General features: G+C 44.0%; 1 protein-coding gene across 1 annotated transcript in view; it reads right to left on the bottom strand.

Annotated features, from left to right (window-relative positions):
- The window catches only part of LOC138768756 (carcinoembryonic antigen-related cell adhesion molecule 6-like), a 66193-nt gene extending 46047 nt beyond the window's left edge, over window positions 1-20146 (bottom strand). The window contains exons 1-2 of the mRNA XM_069946711.1: window positions 19888-20146; window positions 3814-4170 (exon numbers count right to left, since the gene is read on the bottom strand). Coding sequence (XP_069802812.1) covers window positions 3814-4170; window positions 19888-19933 — 403 coding nt within the window. The 5' untranslated portion in view covers window positions 19934-20146. The remainder of the gene's footprint in view (window positions 1-3813; window positions 4171-19887) is intronic.
- Between the last annotated feature and the right edge of the window lie 1263 nt (window positions 20147-21409).

The following is a 21409-nucleotide window of genomic DNA, read 5'->3' as shown; positions in this document are numbered from 1 at the left end:
CAGCGTGAATTATAGGTGCCAGCGGTCAGGGTCCTGACTTCAGACCGATTTCATATATACGTAGAAAGTCCGCAGCACACAAGGTTGTCGTGCAAAATAAACTGTGTTTTATTCAATTCATAAGTGCAGCAATCCAGCGTCTGGATTGCTGCACTTATGAATTGAATAAAACACAGTTTATTTTGCACGACAACCTTGTGTGCTGCGGACTTTCTACGTATAGATAGATAGATAGATAGATAGATAGATAGATAGATACAGGCCCGCTTCTGCCATGAGGCGGAATGAGCCTTCCGCCTCAGGCGGCAGAAATTGCGGTCCGGCAGGGGGCGGCATTATGTCCCCCCTGCTGTCATTTTTGTTAAGTATCACTAAACAAAAATGACAGCGGCCGCTCACCTGTCCCGTCGCCCGCGCTCTCCACATCCCGTCAGGTCCCGCGATGTCACCCTGCAGCTGTCACGGACCTCCAGGCTGTGGTGAGTGCCTGGGGTCGGTGGGGGACGCGCTGGGGTGATCGGGTCGCGCGGGACCGCCCCGCGCGACCCGATCACCCCACTCACTCACCACAGCCTGGAGGTCCGTGACAGCTGCAGGGTGACATCGCGGGACCTGACGGGATGTGGAGACAGCAGAGATCGCGGGCCGGCTGTGGTGTGGGACAGGTGAGTAGATGGCTGCTGCGGCGGGGGGGGGGGTGGTCCGGGGGGATGCCGGCTATCACTCGGGGCGGCCGCCTGAGGTTTGCCTCAGGCGGCAGAAACCCTTGAATCGGCCCTGGATAGATAGATAGATAGATAGATAGATAGATAGATAGATAGATAGATAGATATGAAATAAGGTCACATTGTAAATAAGCATTTATTTACACATTTCCCTTGACACTGCTATTAAGTTACATCATAAAAGTCTGCCAGCCTGCACCAACACTAGGGGGAGCTTAGGAGTTTGCTGTAGACAGGATTAAAAGTAGTTGTCTTGCAGGTTAACTTTTTTTAATTGAGGCAATCATTGGCCGCAGCAGTGACCCTAGTTAGTCACTGGCCGAACTGGCATTTCTTTGTGTTGAGAAGAAACTAAGATGTAGAGATCAGCGGGGACCCTCGTCCTTCCAGCTGGTGGGCATTTTTATCTCCCATGAGATAACCTGAGGTGATGCCCATTGAAGCAAGCCCAAAGTTGTAAGCCATCAAAGACAGTATCAGAGGATAAAACTTTACTAGGAGGGACGTCTGCCCAGAGATCTCAACAAATGACCCAATAAATGCCTCCATCCTGAGCAACCACCGACCTCTGACCCTAACATTCTAATTCATGCCATCTTCCCAACAATATATCCGGCAACCAAACACCCTCCGCCCATGTCATTCACAGCTTCACTTTATTAGCATATATTCCTTTATACAACCCACCCCTCCGCCCCCACATCACTCAGATCTACATTTGACAGCCCGTCTCCATATCCTACGTGTAGAGAGAAGCATCACAAGCGGAGCACTCTCAGAGAGAGAGAGGACCTGCTGTTGTGTATGTGATCATGGGTAGGAGCAGTGTCCTCAGCCTTCTGTCTCTGATAGTGCTTCCAACATGGACGACAGACGGCACTGTCAAGTATAGTGAAAGGCAGAGTGATGCAGGGCGAGGGATGGAAGAGGGAAAGCCTGAGAAGTAATGAAGCTGGGAGTGACATGGGGGAGGGATATGATGCTGGAAGCTGCGAGATGTCACAAACAACGCCGACTGTCAGCCCCTCCGCCACCCACCCCTGAGAACAGGGAAGATTTGTAAATGTAATGGAGAAGCTTAGGCTACTAACAAGCAGAAATGTCATGTCTAATCCTCTATCCTAAAGGGGGTTGCTGGTAAACAAAGCCTATTCCATGTATAAAGGCTTTACTATCTACTGCTGCTCTATACACATTGCCGGTCACAGATGAACCATGTTAGAAATGGAGGATGTTGTTTTGGTTTCTTGTCTATCCAAAATTAAATTAATAAAAATTAAATGCTGATATATACAGAAATTACACACTATACCGCAAAAAAAAGTATAAAATTAATAGTACACAAAAAATAGTTCCGAAATTAAAAAAAAAAATGGTTCTAAAGGCCTGAAATTGTTTTTAAGGGGTCAATGGTGGTGAGAACTAACAACCTGAAGTTCAGGTATATCCACACAAATGGCAAGGGGTTGATACATAGGGGGAGATTTATCAAACATGGTGTAAAATGAAAATGACTCAGTTGCCCCTAGCAACCAATCAGATTCCACCTTTCATTCCTCACAGACTCTTTGGAAAATGAAAGGTGGAATCTGATTGGTTGCTAGGGGCAACTGAGCCAGTTTCAATTTACACCATGTTGGATAAATCTCCCCCATTGAGTGTATTGTAAAATTGTGAAACTTCATTTTACACAAATAATTTTTTTTTACTAAATCTTGAATATGTATTTTACGTTTATGTATCTACATTTACCTTGACTAGAAAAAAGTCTGTGGTTACTATAAATTATAAAATTCATTGAGAATTTGTGTATATGTTCTATGTGCATCAAGACCCTCATCTGCGCCTCTTCTGAATAAAGTTTCTAGGCAAGGACTGTGTCTGTCTGCACCATCTCCACAGCAGGGTGATCACCCTCAGGCCACTTGTCCTATATATCCTATCCTATATATATATCCTATAATTTCTGACGTGTGATCAGGCCTAGAATGTAGAATGTTTATAGGCATAATCCAGTACAATTATACCAATAAACATGTGCACACAATCTATGGATGCTGTTGGACCCTCTACGTTCTATGTACTGACGCCTGCATTTTGGGATTGTGGGCATCTCGTGCGTGTACCAACCTCTACTGTTGGGCCTATACCTGACTTGTATACCTTGGTGCTGATGAACTTTCTACATCAAACAGGTCAAAAGTTATCGATTACAGTGGGAAATATAGCCAATTCATTCATTGGCTGGCCACTTATTTCAACAATGAGGCCTCATAGACATACAGAGATACGGCCAGGGAAGTGGATCGCACTGCTGCTGCCCCTCTCTCTCCTCCACTATATCTTATGATCACAGCAGGTCTTAGCAGTGAGACCATTGTGATCAATAACTTTAGACATGCCTGATGAAAGTTGTTTATGATGCCAAATACTCTTTAATAAACAGCGCAATAGGGGTCAAAGACATTCATAGATATATTTATTTGTAGTTGGACATTACTTTTAGAGTTGTTTTTCTTATTTGTATGGTTACCACCAGGCCAAGACTTTCATGGGGGGCTATGAGTACCTTGGCTTGTACTGTGCTCTCCTTTGGGGTGCAAATTATCAAAGATACCAACATTTCTATGTGTTTCTGCACAAATCATGGCAACACCAGGTGACATCTCACATCGGAGGAGAACTGACGTTCAACACTCAAGTATCCATGTAGTGAGCAGTGAATGTAATGTACGTGTACTTTGGGTGTAGTGTAGTGTCTGTGTGTAACATGTACAGTATGTGTGTGGTCTGTATAAGGTATTTTTTCTACATAGGATAGATTAGGTTCAGTGAGTTCTTCTTGCCATGTAAGTTTTCAGATTGTCAACTGTAGTTGTAGCTGTGTGGGGGTGCACATGCCATTTCACTGTAGTTGCACATACTCCATATTGCATTATCTTCTTCCATCTCAGCACCTTCTCATTGCCTTCCATCCAGGCTGCGGTCCATGCACATAAGTAACGTCTACAGATATAAGACTAAATATAAGATCAAATATAATGTATCCAGACACAGCTGAAAACTGTTTTCTGCAATCAATACTCACCATATATTGTCAGGGTCACAATTGCATCTTCTTGTTTCTCTGCCTGTATCTTCACTATATAATTCCCTCCATCTGTGGTGAGAAGATCTTTGATCTGTATTGATCCATTATTGAAAGGTGAGAACCTTGGATTGTGCAGAGGTCCAGGAACTAAAGGGGAACTACTACTACCAGGAAAATATGTCAAGATCCGATACTGAGGAGCTTGACCTGGTCCTTTATACCAGATAGCATACTCGATTTCCCCAGTAATCCCAATAACACTCAAGGTGACGGACCCATTGATAACCGGATACTGAGGGATCAGCTGGATACTGATCACTCCACTGGTCACATCTACTGCGAGGCCGAGGAGAACTAAAAGAGAAAACAGATTCAACTCAGTAACCATATTGTCAAATATATAAAAATCACATTATAAGAATAAATGTATTTACTACATTACCATTTATGTATAAATGGGTGCAAAACAAACAGGTCGGTTCCCTGTAGAAACAATCAGATCATTCTGTTTACTGTAGCTATAGAAGCAGCGATCTGATTTATAGGCAACACAGCTGCATTTAAAACTATCCAGTCCTATAGACACAACCAATACATGCCAACATGTCAATCCCATAAGCCACGTCCTGTCTGATCATCATCACAGTGTGAAAAATATATACGGCACCATGCATTCAGGGCACAGTGTAGGAAACAGTTAACATTACCTACAGGAATACCAATATGTCCCCCTGTTTAGTTATGGTGGCCATTTTTCTGTAAAAGTAACAATATGACCTGCAATCATATTAATTCTCTGGGGGGGTTTATCAGTCCCTCAGTAACTGAAGATTGATCAGTATATCTAATACATTACAGATCTCAAGTCTTTAGTTTTAGCATCAGGAATTTAAAAGTGACAACCAATATGGCCGCATTTTCTATTCTTTGGAACCACATGTGGTCGGCACAGAAAGTCATCTGAGCTTCACACCTTAAGGCCAAGTTCACACTATGTAAGACACCAGCCGTTCTGTGACCCGACCGTGTTACAGAACGTCCGGTTTCGGTCAAGTTCATCCCCGGATGAACCTCATTTCTTTTGAATTGGAATGCAAGAGTGTTGCGGTGTGCTCGCATTTCAAATTACCATAGCCGACAATGTAAAATCCGTCCAGAGCGGCACTTTACATTTTCTGAACTGTCAGTGTTGAGAGTGTTCAGTGTTCAATGAATAGCGGCCGCACAAAACTGATATGTCAGTTTTTTCTGCGGTTGCAAGGAATCCCGGCCTGAGTGTATACTGAGGGGGAGATTTATGAAAGGGTGTAAATATACACCTGGTGTAAACTGCCCGCAGCAACCAATCACAGCTCCTCTTATATTTCACCAGAGCTAAAAGCTGAGCTGTGATTGGTTGCTGTGGGCAGTTTACACCAGGTGTATATATAAACCCTTTCATAAATCTCCCCCAGAGTGTATACACTCCATCCAGGATTCCATTACAATCAATGTAATTTGCGATATCTTTAAAGAGGATCTGTCACCCCCGTGCCGGGGTGACAGGCTCCCGACCTCCAGCTAGATCCCCTTATACAGACCTCATCTGCTCCCAGAGCTCAGAAGCCGGCGCTCGCGCTGTGGAGATAAGTCCGGCTTCCATAGAGATTGAATGGAGTCGGACTCATCTCTGTATCGCGCGCACGGCTCCATTCATTCTCTATGGACGCCGGACCTATTTCCACAGCTTCCTATTTCCGGCTTCTGACCGGGATATCTCCGTCCCGGGACCAGGAGCGGGACTTGGCCAAATGAGGTCTGTATAAGGGGATCTAGCTGGGGGTCGGGAGGCTGTCACCCCGGCACGGGGGGTAACAGGTCTCCTTTAAATGACGGCCATGGTTGCAAAACTTCAACCTAAGGCTAGGTTCACACTATGTAACAATATTGGCCGCCATTGTGCAAATAGCATCCATTACTTTTGATATAATAAACATTTTTATTTATTTTTTTATCGTTGGGAGAAATAAAAAAAAAAACAAATGAATGCCCAGATCTTCGCGGTAGGACAGAAAATATGTTGCTCAGTCTCTGTTGCTCTCTGTGCTCTGTAGAATTCCTCCAGTCTTTGATCCTCAGCGGGTCTGTTTGTTGCTGTGTGCAGCATTGCTCCACCTCAGTCACTTCTCTTGGCAGGCTCCATACAGTATTTATACCCTACCACATAGCTGATGTGCAGAAACACTAAACTACAGTCATCCTTCTATAGCGCTTGCTGTCTCTCGCCCGCTCCTCCACCTGTTCTTCACAAGCTGCATAACAGAGGGGGCCTGGGAGAAGTCATATCACCAGCTGTATGCGTGTAACAATACCCCATTATAAGCAGGATGTCTATGGTTAGAGAAGATACTGATTCTGCTTTCTTGAGAAGTTACTATAACTAGAAGTATGAGCATGAGCTTTGGGCACATTGACTCCTTCCTTTGTAAGCCACCGCTAAGGAATAGGGATTGTGGTAGCCTTCCCCTTAGACACAATGCCCTTGGGGAGACAGTCTGATGCCAACTTTCCCAGTGTAGTTGGCATCAGATAATAAGATATATATAAGATAATATATAACTGTAACTCTTAGATTACTGGGCATCCTATCAATCCTATAAAAATAGGGTTTTAAGATGATCAGTTCAGTACAATCACTACGTTTTTTGTTTTTTTTTAGCTCCTTAGGCCCCGTTCACACTACGGAATCGGCGCCGGGATTCCGTGCGGAACCAAACACACACACACCAAATCCTGCCTTCAATCTCCACTCAAAGAATTGACATTGAGTGCGGAGGTGCACAAGCCCTCCCATTCAAACAGATTGAAGGCAGGATTTGGCACAGAGTTCATGCGGGGGGTTCTGCACGGAATCTCGGCACCGATTCTGCAGAGTGAACGGGGCCTTATAAAGAATATACTCCATTTTGATGAATTTGGCATAGGTATACATGATGTACGACCAACAAAGAAACAAACAAGTGGAAAAAAAGCAATTTAAATACACAAACAATGATAAACCCCCTCTTTCCTGGTGTTCGTTTCACCACCAACATGTATTTCCCACCTCATGTTTGCTAACTAGGAGTCCTGCACATGTTATCTTCTCCAGTAGAAAAGAGGATGGGGAAAACAGGGCTGCCCAGAGTGCCTGATAGCAGCTACATGTGCAGTGTCCCATAGGAATTCCTGTGGGGTCTGTGAAGTGACATGTTTAAATGTTCTTTTATATCTGTGAAGTGCATTGGCCGGGTCCTTCCCGGAGGGATATCTGGCTAGTCCTGTGTTTCGAGACTCTTAAACGAGGCTCCACTGACTCTTTTTGCATATTTATATTTCCCAGGGGGCCATTCTGGTAGGCTTTCACTGAGTTAAGCACTTTAATTAGCAGCTGGCACTGTCTTCTTTTGCTGGTCTCTCTGAGATCAGTGATCTGTTTACCATCATGGTCTACTACTCTTTGCTCTTGCCTAGCCAGAATCCTGCTCCACACTGATGAGGGGCAACACCCCGAAACAGCTGTATGTGGATGGATACCTGGCTTTGACATGTCCATAGACTCGTAAATTGATTTGGATATTGACTGAATATTAACCCCTTAAGGACCGAGCCAATTTCGTTTTTGCGTTTTTGTTTTTCCCTCCTTGTGCTTAAAAGGCCATAGCACTAGCAATTTTTCACCTAGAAACCCACATGAGCCCTTATTTTTTGTGCCACTAATTGTACTTTGCAATGACAGGCTGAATTTTTTCATAAAATACACTGTGAAACCAGGAAAAAAAAAAGTATGGTGAAATAAAAAAAACAAACACATTTTGTTTATTTGGGAGTATTGGTTTTTACACCGTTCGCCCTGTTATATATGTCCGTCAAGTCGTTACGATTACAACGATATGTAACATGTATAACTTTTATATTATCTGATGGCTTGTAAAAAATTCAAACCATTGTTAACAAAAATATGTTCCTTAAAATCGCTCCATTCCCAGGCTTATAGCGCTTTTATCCTTTGGTCTATGGGGCTGTGTGAGGTGTCATTTTTTGCGCCATGATGTGATCTTTCTATCGGTACCTTGATTGCGCATATGCGACTTTTTGATTGCTTTTTATTACAATCTTTCTGGATTTGATGCGACAAAAAATGCGCAATTTTACACTTTGGGATTTTTTTTGTGCTTACGCAGTTTACCATGCGAGATCAGAAATGTTATAAAATAAGAGTTCGGGCGATTACGCACGTGGCGATACCAAACATCTTTGTTTATTTTATAAAAATTTTTTACACATATACTAAAAGCCCCCCTGGGGTTAGGGCTATTCCCCTAGGGTTAGGGTTATTCCCCCTGGGGGACTTCTAGTATAAGCACACTGATCTATGAGATCTATGCTGCATAGATCAATGAAATAGGCACTCGATTGCTTCCGGACGGAAGCAACCGAGTGATCAAGCCGGGATCAGCGCTATTACAGCGCAGACCCCGGCCGGCAGAGGATGTGTGGATCGCTCGGAGCGACCTCCCCCACTAGACACCAGGGAACAGCTGCATAAGGTAATCAGATGCAGCTGTCAACTTTGACAGCTGCATCTGATTACCTGATTAGCGGGTACGGCGATCGGACCGTGCCCGCTAATAGCCGCGGTCCCGGGCTACATGCGGCACCTGGGACCACAGCGGTTCAGCAGCGACCCCCTCTGAAGTCCCTTACCGACCGCAGGGCGTAAATATACGCCCACGGTCCTTAAGGGGTTAATCTGGTGGTTTTGGTGGTTTCCATACAGGAGCCACCCCTTGGCTGGGCCCTTCCCTGGAGGGATATCTGGCTAGTCCTGTGTTTAGAGACTTGTAATTGAGGATCCACAGACTCTTTTTGCATAACTGTATCAAATAGGTAACAGACAGACAACACTGCAGGATCTTGCCGAAAATGTTGGAGCATGGCTTGTCCCTTCTCTCCTCGAAAGTAAATTCAGTCCAGTACAAGGCTATGTTCACACTACGTGAACACCCGGCTGTTCCGTGACTTAAGTACCGGACGGGTGATCTTTCCGGATGCGGAGCATCAGCGCGCGCCCGCATCAGAGCTCCCTATAGCCCGGAGCCGCTTGCTTCACTGTGTGAACTGACAGGTCTTTCTGCGTCCGGAATTAAGTTTTTTCCGGCGCCACATGGGATCCCGGCCGGAGCGTATACTATGTGTGTACACTCCGGCCGGGATCCCATTGAAAATAAGGCTATGTTCCACCCCTCAAAACTACGGCCGTAGTTCTGCGGCGAGAACTACGGCTGTAGTTTTACGTAGTGTGCACATAGCCCAAAACTGTAAATAGTAAGCAGTGCTAGGTGTGTGTCTGAGCTGTCTGATCAATAACACATGAGCAATTCTGTACAATTGAGAATTAATGTTCATATACTGTACTATATAACTATTTTATTTGTTTCAATTTATTCCTAGGGGTAGATGACTTTTTAGTTGTGCACTCACTATCTGGTACTGTGTGGTTGGTTATAGTACAAGCTTGACTGACATAATATTATTAAAGGGGTTTGCCGAATTATTTTTACCTGTCCCTATCTCCAGCAGCTCCACAGAGAATAAATGGAGTGGTGGGTTGTGTGCTGACCCAGGTCTCCATTCAAAATATAGGAGTCAGGGTGGCGTTCTAGAGATCCCCGGGGAGCCCAGAGGTCGGATTCCTGCAATCTCATACTTGTTCCCTATCCTGTTGATAGGACACAAGTAAAAATAACTAGGCAAACCCCTCTAATGCCAAATTTAGATTGTGATTCTCTATGTGAACAAGCAAAAAGGAGCCCATGGAGCCTCATTTAAGAGTCTCAAAACTCAAGGCTAGCAAGATATCCCTCCAGGAAGAACCCAGCCAGAGGGTGGCTCCTGTAGGGAAACCATTAAAACCACCATATTAAGTCAATGTAATGACAAAGGAAAAACCAAGGCCAGGTATCCATCCACAGACAGTTGTTTCAGGGTGTTGCCCCTCATTATTGTGGAGCAGGATTCTGGCTAGGTGGGAGCAATGCCTAGTAGTGCCATAAGGGAAAAAGATCACTGATCCCAGGGACACCAGCCAAAGACAACACTGTCTGCTGCCAGCTAAAGCGCTCAATACAGTAAAATCCTAGGTGCATTGCTCCCTGGGAAATAGAAATATGCAAAAAAGAGCAGTGTTATCTTTGCCTGGTCTCCCTGAGATCAGTGATCTGTTTGCTGTATTGGTCTACCAGGCATTGCTCCCACCTAGCCAGAATCTTACTCCACACTGATGAGGGGCAACACCCTGAAACAGCTGTCTGTGGATGGATACCTGGCCTTGGTTTTTCCCTTGTCATTACATTGACTAATAGGGCAACTTATTATGGTGGGTTTAGTGGTTTCCCTACAGGAGCCACCCCTTGGGGCCACCAGCTTTCTTTCCACAGGTCTCTTGTGGCATCGCAGTTCAGTTCCATTAATGTAAATATAAATGAAATGTAATAACACACGTAACCTAATGACAGGAGGGCTGCTGTTTTTAGAAGAAATCCTGGATAATCCCTTAATTTATTAGATTATTATTATTATTATTATTATTATTATTATTATTATTATTATTATAATGTACCATGTACATAGGCATATAGTAATGAACTGTAGGGACTCCATGTGCCATTGTAAGATGCCTCCATGCTATCCTATGCATGGCAATACTCACAATTCTTATTGGGCTCCATATAAAGCCTAAGGAATTTAGATGTACAAGACCATACAGGTTCATTTACATTTATTTTTTCTATTTATCTTTATTACTTTATTATGCCCTTTATGCAAAGTAGAAGAGACAGTTTGGGCAGTGCTCCAGTATCATAGTATTGTTTCTTCCGCTATACTTCCCGGAAAGTCTAATAATATAAAATGGCATCATCCTCTCACATAAAGTTGGGCAATGTAACCAGTCACCGGGAATGTAGTTCGCTTGGGTCTGAATTTTGCATTGCTCCTATGTTGTACTGTCTGAAAATATCACACGTCGGGCAGAGTCCAGTTAAATAGGTCACTGATGATTTGTCCTGGTTTTCCTACTGCAGGGGAAATCCAGAGACACCATTGATCTGATATGTCAATGTGAGCCTTGGGGAGGGAATATGAGCTCACACCCTAGCCACTCTCTAAACTGTAGAGTCCACCAGCAGAGCCATGGCTGGGATTTAGTTATATCCAAGGTAAAGTGGCTTATTGGCATCCAGCCCCTGTGGTAGCCCACTCCTAGCTATAATCTCATTCATAGTGTGCCCAAACCACTATGGCACTACAAAGGGATTTCCTGGCCCAAAAGTCTCCGACATTAAATTATATTGAAGCATCATAATGATAACATAATGACGTATTATATGAATATTATGTGAATAGAGAAGTGAAGAAGAACACACATAAAGAAAGATAAGAGACACGGACACACAACATGATCTATCTGATCAAGCCAGGGTACTCGCTGATCATAAGAAAACACTTCTATGTATGAGGAGTGTCAGTCAGACATAATCATTACTGCTACATTCAATAATAAAATATATAATATTACAAGTTATGGGCATTAGATTTCCGGTGATACGTTGATCCAGGGATTATTCTGATCGCCATTAGAGTCGGGGAGGAATTTTTTTCCCTGTGATGGGGCAATTGTTATCTGCCTCATGGGAGTTTTTGCCTTCCTCTGGATCCACACAGTAAGATTTCTCTAGGTTGAACCTGATGGACTCTTCTTTCAACCTTATTAACTGTGTTCCTATGTAACTCTATGGCTTGACAAGTCCTGTACTTGGCTACCTTCATCAGGCCCATGCAGTTGAGTGGTGCAGCAGCACTGAATGGCCTGCAGCTCCATTCAGGTGAAGGGCCAGGACCCTGTTCTTGGGATCAGTGGGGTTTCAGTGGTTAAACTCCACTGATCAGACACATCACCCATCCTGAGGAGTATTGTTAGTATGAAAACCCCTTTAAGTAACTGATTGCTCCACTGAATACAGCACAATGTTGGAGTTTACTTCTGCTATTGGAGTTAATGTGTACCTGTTAAGATTTGTAAACACCTGCATAGTGTTGTTACATTAACCCTTCAGAGCGGTGGCAACGTGATTTTATTGATCTCACTGTAGTTGAACCCCAGAAAGCCCCCTCCATGATACACAGCCAATTCCCATCCTCTCCAGTTCAGTGCCAGTGATTAGCTGTTTGCCAGTAGTCCACACACAGGATTTCCTTCTTCTTACTTGTCTGGCCATTGATAGCACAACACTTGAGAGCCTTATTACACGGAGAGATGATTGGCTGAATCAGGCCGATTATCACTTCGTGTAGTAGAGAGAATGATCATTGGCTGATCGTTTCTTTAGTTCCAGACCTAAAATCATTGTGTGCCAGGTGTGCTTCACTACATGTAATAGCAATGCTTGGCCGAAGGTTGATGATTGTAGTATTAAATAACTTCCCTTACCAAGTTCCCTGGTGTTCTCAGGCCTTCCCTAGTCTCTGGAGCCCTGCTTTCTGCTCTCTTCTGTTCAAGTCTCTAAACTGACAGGCCCCTTAGCCAGGCCGCGGCCAGTGACAGGCTGAGCGGCTGCGGCCTGTCAGTGTAGAGACTGGAACAGAAGGCAGAGTTTCTGACACCGGGGAAGGCCCGAGGACACCAGGGAACATGGTAAGGTGAGTTAATACTTTATTATTTTACACTTGCTGCCCGATAGTCGGCCTGTGTAATTGCTCAGTAAATGATCTAGCAGATCTAGTTTACAGTTTCTGATCGGCTAAATGGATCCCTTAGGCCTCATTCACATATCCATAATCCTGTCTGTAATCGCAGATGCACAGTTATGGACAGATTGAGGACGTCAAAACAGCCCATGTTGACTGATATGAGTGATCTGTGCTGTAACTACAGACCAAATAACGGCTTTCCCATTTTTTACCGACGGGTGCGAGGCTCACGGCGGGGCTGATGCTGAGCATTGTCTCTAGGGAAACTCCAAGCCCTGGAGACGTGTGACCTCAGTGGGAGACTGTGGAGGGGAGTAAAAAAAAAACGTATGGAAAAACATATGCATTTGTGTGCATCCGTTTTGATCCGTTTTTCCATCGACTTTCAATATTTTTTAAGAAAAAAAAATAACGGATCAAAATAGATCCGTTTTTTTTGACAGACACAAAAATGAGGTCGACTACATTTTTGTGTATGTTAAAAAAAATGAATTTGTTTTGATCCATCTTTTTAATAATGGAAATCAATGGAAAAACGGATCAAAACAGATGCACACATTTTTCCATACATTTTTTCCAAAAACAGATGAAAAAAAAAAACGATAGGAAAAACATAGTATGAACCCAGCCTTACAATTATCATGTACACCAGCAAACCTCCCAAAATACAAACTAATTCTACAGGGGAGCAAGACAGAGCCCCTACTGTCTTTTTTTTCTACAGGAGTCACATTTCACTGTACAGTCTCCTCCTTATCATCACAGACAACGCAGTAAAGGCCCCATTACACAAAACGATTATCAGCATTACTTGGCCGATCACCAGCCACTCAGGCCAATAATCGTTTAGACATGTTAAAAGGCCACCATCAGCCAACATGTCTTTCAACATTCTCAACATGTCTACTGCTCGTCGCTCTCCATGCAATAGGAGCGTCGGACCACTGACTTCAATGAGCATCCCGAACAATTTAAAGGGGTAGTGCGGCGCTAAACAATTATTCACCAAATAACACACATTACAAAGTTATACAACTTTGTAATGTATGTTATGTTAGTGAATCACCCCCTTCCCCGTGTTTCCCCCACCCACACCAGACCCAGAAGTGTAGTGCTCTATACATACCTGCCTCTTGCCGACCCCCGTCCGCCATCTTGTGCCAATGATGTCATCTTCGGACGGACGAACCGCTCCGACCGTCCCTAGAGCCGGCTGCCCTCTGCCGCGTCATCAGCTACTCAGCCGTGATTGGCTGAGCATAACTGTGCTCCGGCCGGCAAGAGGCAGGTATGTATAGAGCACTACACTTCCGGGACTGGTGTGGGTGGGGGGAAACACGAAGAAGGGGGCGATTCACTAACATAACATACATTACAAAGTTGTATAACTTTGTAATGTGTGTTATTTAGTGAATAATTGTTTAGCGCCGCACTACCCCTTTAAGGATAGTTCTGGCAGCCTCTCCGACTGCTCCCCGCTCGCTGTTTGTTCAAGTAATAGCACAAGCAGCGAGCTGGGAACGAGGGGGGCCTGAGCGCTGAACTGACAGGTCGGCGCTTGCTTCCCTCTGATTATCGTGCATAGTAATACTAATACTTAAAGTGTAACTATTATTTTTAAAAACTTCTGATACGTCAAAGCAACATGTCAAAATTGCTGATCGGTCGGAGTCCAGCTGCTGAGTACTCCACCGATCGCTATAACAAAGATAATGCCGCACACAGGGGAGCACATTCTGCCTCTTCTGCAGGAAGTGAATTCTGTAGACTGCTAATACGAGCAGTCACCTTTGTTCTAGTGATCGGTGAGGTTCTCAGCAGCCGGCCAGTCAGCACTTCTGACATGTTGCTATGATAGTTACACTTTTATACTCAGTTTTAGTGGTTAGAATAAAAACTGCAAGATGTCACATAGATAGGAAATTCTTAAAAACATCACTAAAATTTCTTTAAAAATATGTAGTTTTCTAATTCCTTTAAAAATGGTTATCCAGAATTACAAAAAACATGAGTGCTTTCTTCCAAAAACAGCTCTACCACAGTCTTCAGGTTACGTGGGGTATTGCATTTTAGCCCCATTCACGTCAATGAAGTGAATGTGATGCTGTTTTTAGAAGAAAGCAGACATTTTTTTAAATATAATCCTGAACAACCTCTTTAAGCCTATACGTCTCATGGTGTTTAATAGCTTTTCATGACATGTCCGTTAGTAGTGTAGCCTATGGGTGACAAATGTGTTAGACAGAGGACTAACAGTGCCATCCATCACCTATAGACTGTAATAAATCTCTTTTATGGATATGTCATGAACAACTATTGAAAACCCTATGACCTGTACGTTAAATGGCTGCCATTATAGCTATAGGTGATGAATGTCACTGTCATAGCCTTCATTTACAATTTACAATGGGAGCTTCCATACAATCAATGCAAATAGCTCATATACAATGAATGTAAATATAAAATTTGATGTGAACAGGTCCTCTGCATTGGAGCTTGCATCTTTTATGGGGTACTTTCTACATTATGCTACACAACTTTTGACACAACATTGACATGACCACCCCCTAGAACAATTTGGAAGAAGCACTTGGCTGAGCGCTTCTCTCCCTGGCTCGCTGCTTCTTTGCAAGAGATGGTGGGCTCTACAGAATCCTTCTCCTGCAACAAGGGGATTCTCTTGCTGTTAATGTAAATTAGGCACTTTCTGTCTAACACTAATGTTAAAGGGATATTCCAGTATCAGAAAATTGTATTTCAATATCACTCCAAGACATATCCCATCTGATATAATGTAACCACTAATATCACTGGCTTCAAGGTGCTTTTAAATGCTTCACCCCTGACAGGAAATAGAAAATCGAAGAGCTACAAAATGTGTATTGTCTCCAGCTCCTCCCTCTTTCCCGAGACAACACATCATCCTCTGATGTCACAGGAGGCTTGACTGGATCTTGTTTGAGAGCTCAAGCCCACCCTGAATGATGTCAAAATACACAAATACATATCTCTTGTGTGATTACAACATACTGTCTTGTGGTGAATGATGCCGTATCCTGTGGTGAATTGTGCAATAGTCTGCAGTGAAATGAGATGTTCTGTTCTGTAACAGCTTTGGGACTGGCAGGAGTGCTGGGGGAGGGGAGTAGGCAGGGTGGGAGGACTGTGATAAACAGATGAGGGAAAGCAATGCCTTTTGGACATTGTAGTACTAAGCAACTATGAAAAACAGAACTAAGACCACCCCAAAAAATTGATTTTTAGCAGTTTCAGAAATGAGGCAGAGTGGTAAGCAATGCTATATGCTTCTGAAACATGTTTTTTCACCTGATGTCGGAGTACCCCTTTACATCTGACGGGCAGTGTTATTGGGGAACTGTCTAGTCCTGCTATACGCCAGTAATTGTTTACAAAAGGGCAGGCGCATAACGAGAAATGGCTGGGCCTCATAGCAAACTTTTGATTTGCAGGACCTGGGAGGCCTGAATGCTGCAAATGATGACAGCCCTCACATGCCGGGCCCCACAGCAGCCGCTATCGCTGCTATGGTGGTAGTTACGCGCCTGCAAAAGGGGTTGTCCCAAAAAGCAAGCTTGGTAAAATCAGATGTGTACCAGATATATAATGTAAAGGAGAACAAATGTGCTGTAAAGTAACTTCACATTACTGTACAGTTTTTCTCTCCCATGGATCTATCTATTTTCTGGTTTCTCTGATCTGTGACCCTGCTGTTGCTATGCAGCAGTGAAGACACTTTCCCACAATCCCCCTTGCTTGCATGTGAAGTAAAAACTAACTGCGAGTACTAATGGGACAGATAAGGAGACTGCGGCTAAACTGAGCATGAGTGACCCAACTTATGGCCAGCTGTAACCAAGGGCAACAGGTTATCAAAACAAAGCAGAACATGGAGGGATTAGTGGGGAAGATTTATCAAACATGGTGTAAAGTGAAACTGGCTCAGTTGCCCCTAGCAACCAATCAGATTTCACTTTTTATTCCTCACAGACTCTTTGGAAAATGAAAGGTGGAATCTGATTGGTTGCTAGGGGCAACTGAGCCAGTTTCATTTTACACCATGTTTGATAAATCTCCCCCAGTGAGTCTTTAGCCCTCATGACACATTTTAAGAAATGCTTGTCTATTTGAAATATGCTTCATTTAACATAATGCATCAGTATATACCACATTTTCTCCACGACGTAACCCCTTTAAAGAAGGAGTACAGCCATAACAAATAGTTGTCAGACGGCAGGGAATGGAGAGAAAATGAGCATGATTGAATTCTTACCTCTCCCCGTGCCCGAGATGCGCTGCCTGACCGAGCTCGGGACCCCCACCGAAGGCACCCCCGAGTTGTGATGACGGACGCTCAGCCAGTGACTGGAGCTACATCCCGCCCCAGTCATTGACTAGCTGAGCGGGCTGTCAATCAGTCGGGTCGTCACATTGGCAGCACAGGAGATCCTGGAGCCTGGCGGGGGTCCCAGGGCAGTCAGATGGTGGATGGCATGGGGAGAGAACTTGTTGCTTTCTTCCCATGCCGCACATGATGTTTATGTATAATAAAAATGCCAAAATTGTCATAAAAAAGCTTAAAGAGAATGTACCATCAGGTACATTCGCTTTAAGAGTTGCCTATGTATAGAATGGCGCCAGTGCGGGGAAGCCAGTAACGCAATCCTTTTTTTTTAACCGTGGCCCAGTTCTGTGTATGGCGCCGTTCTATTTAACGGGCACCGGGCTGGCCCGCCCCCAGTGGGAGGGAACCCCTGCCCCTCTATGACTCGGCTCCATTAGAATCAATTGAGCCGTGTCATAGAGGGGCGGGGGTTCCCTCCAACTGGGGGCGGGCCAGCCTGCCTCCAGTGCTTCACCCCCGGCCCGGTACCATAATTAGAACAGCACCATACACGGGAACCAGGCCGCGGTTCAAAAAAAGGACCGCTGCCCCTACTTCCCCGTACCAATGCCGTTCTATTCATAGGCAATACTTAAAAGGGTTGTCCGGCTCTAAAAAATTATTCACAGAATAACACACATTACAAAGTTATACAACTTTGTAATGTATGTTATGTCTGTGAATGGCCCCCTTCCCCATGTCCCACCACCCCCACCCGTGTACCCGGAAGTGTGGTGCATTATACTCACCTGTCATGTGCCGACCACGGTCTCCGATCCTCAGCAGTGACGTCTTCTTCGGGCGGCCGGCGGATCTTCCCGAGTGCCGGCCGCCCTCTGCAGCGTCATCCGAAGCCCAGCCGCGATTGGCTGAGCATAACTGTGCTCAGCCAATCGCAGCTGAGCAGCTAATGACGTGGCCGCGTCATCAGCCGCGATTGGCTGAGCACAGTTATGCTCAGCCAATCGCAGCTGAGCTTCGGATGATGCTGCAGAGGGCGTCCGGCACTCGGGAAGATCCGCCGGCCGCCCGAAGAAGACGTCACTGCTGAGGATCGGAGACCGTGGTCGGCACGTGACAGGTGAGTATAGCGCACCACACTTCCGGGTACACGGGTGGGGGTGGTGGGACACGGGGAAGGGGGCCATTCACAGACATAACATACATTACAAAGTTGTATAACTTTGTAATGTGTGTTATTCTGTGAATAATTTTTTTAGCGCCGGACAACCCCTTTAAAGCAATTCACTTTAACAACGTTGCGGTTACAGAAAGTAACAAAGCATTACAGAACACTAAATAGGTAACTTAAAATAGTACAGAACACTAAATACGTATCATAAAGAATTACAGAACACTAAATAAGTAACATAGAGCAATACAGAACACTAAAACAGTACCATAAAGAATTACAGGACACCTAATAAGTAAGATAAATCCATACAGAACACTAAATAACTAACATAAAGCATCAGAGAATACCTAATAAATAACATAAAGCATCAAAGAATACTAAATAAGTAAAATAAAGCATCACAGAATACCAAAGTATCATAAAGCATCAAAGAATACCTAATAAACAACATAACGCATCACACAATACCTAATAGGTAACATAAAGCATTACAGAACACTAAATAAATCACCCAGTAAAACACACAGCAGATGGGTAAAATAAGGCAAGGAGGAAGAAAGAGGAAGTAGGGCAACTTGAAGCCATTTGGAAGCACTTTGGCTGAAATATTAATATAGTTCATTAACTCATCATCTCGGCTGAGCCGCCCGTCTAAGTGTTCCTGGTTCTCCCAGAAGTATTTCAGAAAATCGCCCAATTTTACAAAACCTACCCTCTAAAATCAGGCCCAATCATGGAGCCGCTCATCTCCAGGCGATGGATCATATAGGAACGTCAACAGTTGTGTGTGGATTACTTCTAGTTGGTGTAGGACTACAAGGACCAGCATGTTATTAAAGCTTTCACATAGAAGCTTAGAATGTAAATTCTCCTGCTTAGTTCACACATTGGCAGATTGGCGGTGAGTCACGTTGGGGGGTGTTCTAGCTGTCACATTCTACACGCTGAACATATAAGTGTGAGTCCTGATATAGAGTTTTACATATAGATCCCATCATCACCTGATCTGGGGAATAAACCTTCCCGGTCACCGTCTTCTTTGTTTATGGGGTGTGTACATTGCGAGATCAGGTGGAAATCCCCATTATGGGGGATAAAAGGGCTCCATTGTACTCTATAACAATTCGGTGTGACAACATAGTATGTAAAAGCTGTATATATTGAGTTTGTCAGCTGATACCAAAGTTTGTCCATTCTAGTAGACTGAACATCACCATAGTGGGCAGCTGGGTTGGCAGCACTGTACAGGGTCTCCCAGTGTTTGTGTTGGTTTCCCCCAGGTTTTCCAGCTTCTTTCTTCCACACTCCAAATATATACAGAAAAATCAATTGGCATCCTATAAAATGGTAATGTGTACGATAGAGATGGGACAGTGATGGATGTGTACAATGACAATCTACGTACACCGCTGCGGAATATGCCGGCGCTATATATGAGCAACAGGAAATAAATGGCAGAAAAAAAAAAAAAAAACAACAACAACCCAGTAGTGTTGTATACACCCACAGGAGCAGGCTCCATGTCTTGCAGCCATACTACGTATTCCATCCATCTCCAAGGGCCTTACTAAGGGGTTCGACTTAGAATTGGGAACTCAGCCCCATGCACATATGTGGTGTCAACAGTCCAATGACACATTCAGCTCTGCTACATCTAAACATTGTATAAAAAACATTAAAAATACTAAAGGACCAAGGCGGCGCATTCTAACCCCCATCATCCATCATCCTCAGCTGTAACCCCCCCCCCCCCTGGATCTCTTACCTGTCAGCAGCATACAATGACTGAAGTGATGAATCTGGAGATACATTGTATCCAATCTGTAAGCAGCCAATGCAACAAATAGCAGCCAGTGGTGTGTTCACCCAGATGCTGGCATTCTGCTGTCCCCTGACCCTGGTGACTGTGGCGTATGTGACTGTAGATGGGCTAGGGTGGTTTTATGACATCTTGGATTTACTAGATACACTGCTCTTTCCTCCCACACGTCTCTGCGCCTTCTCCTCCTGTTCTCTGTACAGCTCTTTGTCACATGGCTGGCTGCATGGGGCTGTCCAATCTCAGGGAGGTGCTAATGGGGAAGTATCATAAGGATTTCCAAATTCAGCTCTATTACTCACTGTCCTGGGCTGAAGGCTGCTTTCTGTGAAAATGCTTTGGATGGATCTGCTGCTGGGTACCTGCTCTGACACTTGTGGAACTACAAGTCACAAACAGTCCAGAGCAAGTGCCTCCAGATTCCTTGTATACTGTGTACAGGGAGGGGGGCTTGGCTTGATGCTCCGCTGCCCCCTCTACTAGCTACCTCTGATGTCATAAATCTATATATATATATACACAGTAAAATCACATTGATCTGCCCTTGGAGGACATGCATCTTTTCCCAGTGGTGCTACTATATATCAGATAATGATAATAATAATAATAATAATAATAATAATAATAACCCAATGAATGTCAGATTACAAAATATTCTGGATTATCAAATGTGAAACGTAAAAAATCCATACAGTATAAAAAAATTAAAAAAATGGAGTCAAATAATTTCTTCTCTCTACTCGGTTCTGGTCCGGACTAGAACGACATATCTAATTTATTCCAGAAAACAGCACCACTCTTGTCCTCAGTTAGTGAGAGGTATTGCAGCTCAGTTCCATACAATGAATGAAGCCAAGATGTAATACTACACTGCAACCTGGTGTGGCACTGTTGTTTTGTTTTGTTTTTTAAGAAGAAAGCAGTTGTGCAGGGTGCGTTCACACGTTCAGGATCTGCAGCAGATTTGATGGCGCAGATTTGAAGTTGCAGATTCAATGCAAAGTAACTCTGGGCCATCAAATCGGCTGCAGATCCTGTACGTGTGAACACACCGTACAAACACACACCGTATACACACCGTATACACAGCGCATCAAATCTGCTGCGTATCTGCTGCGTATACGGTGTGTGTATTTGTACCCTTAAAAGCAAAGCTGCTCCCAATATGTGTAAAATCATGTCGGAAACCGATTAGAGAATAATACTTATTAGTTCTGTTCTTTAATTCCTCCTGAAAACTGGTTTCAGGAAGTTACATACTATAGATTTTTTATTTACTTCTATTCAAATATCTCAAGTCTTCCCATACTTATCAGCTGCTGTATGTTCTGCAGGAAATGTTTTCTTTCCACTTTGACACAATACTCTCTGCTGCCACCTCTGTCCCAGACTGGAACTGTCCAGAACAGGAAAGGATTTCTGGTTCAATGTTTTTATTAGTTTTTTTAAGAACATATTACAAAAGATA

Source organism: Dendropsophus ebraccatus, chromosome 12, assembly GCF_027789765.1.
Source record: "Dendropsophus ebraccatus isolate aDenEbr1 chromosome 12, aDenEbr1.pat, whole genome shotgun sequence".
Taxonomy (NCBI): domain Eukaryota; kingdom Metazoa; phylum Chordata; class Amphibia; order Anura; family Hylidae; genus Dendropsophus; species Dendropsophus ebraccatus.
The sequence above is the reverse complement of the archived record's forward strand: the minus strand, read 5'-3'. Positions and strand labels throughout refer to the sequence as shown.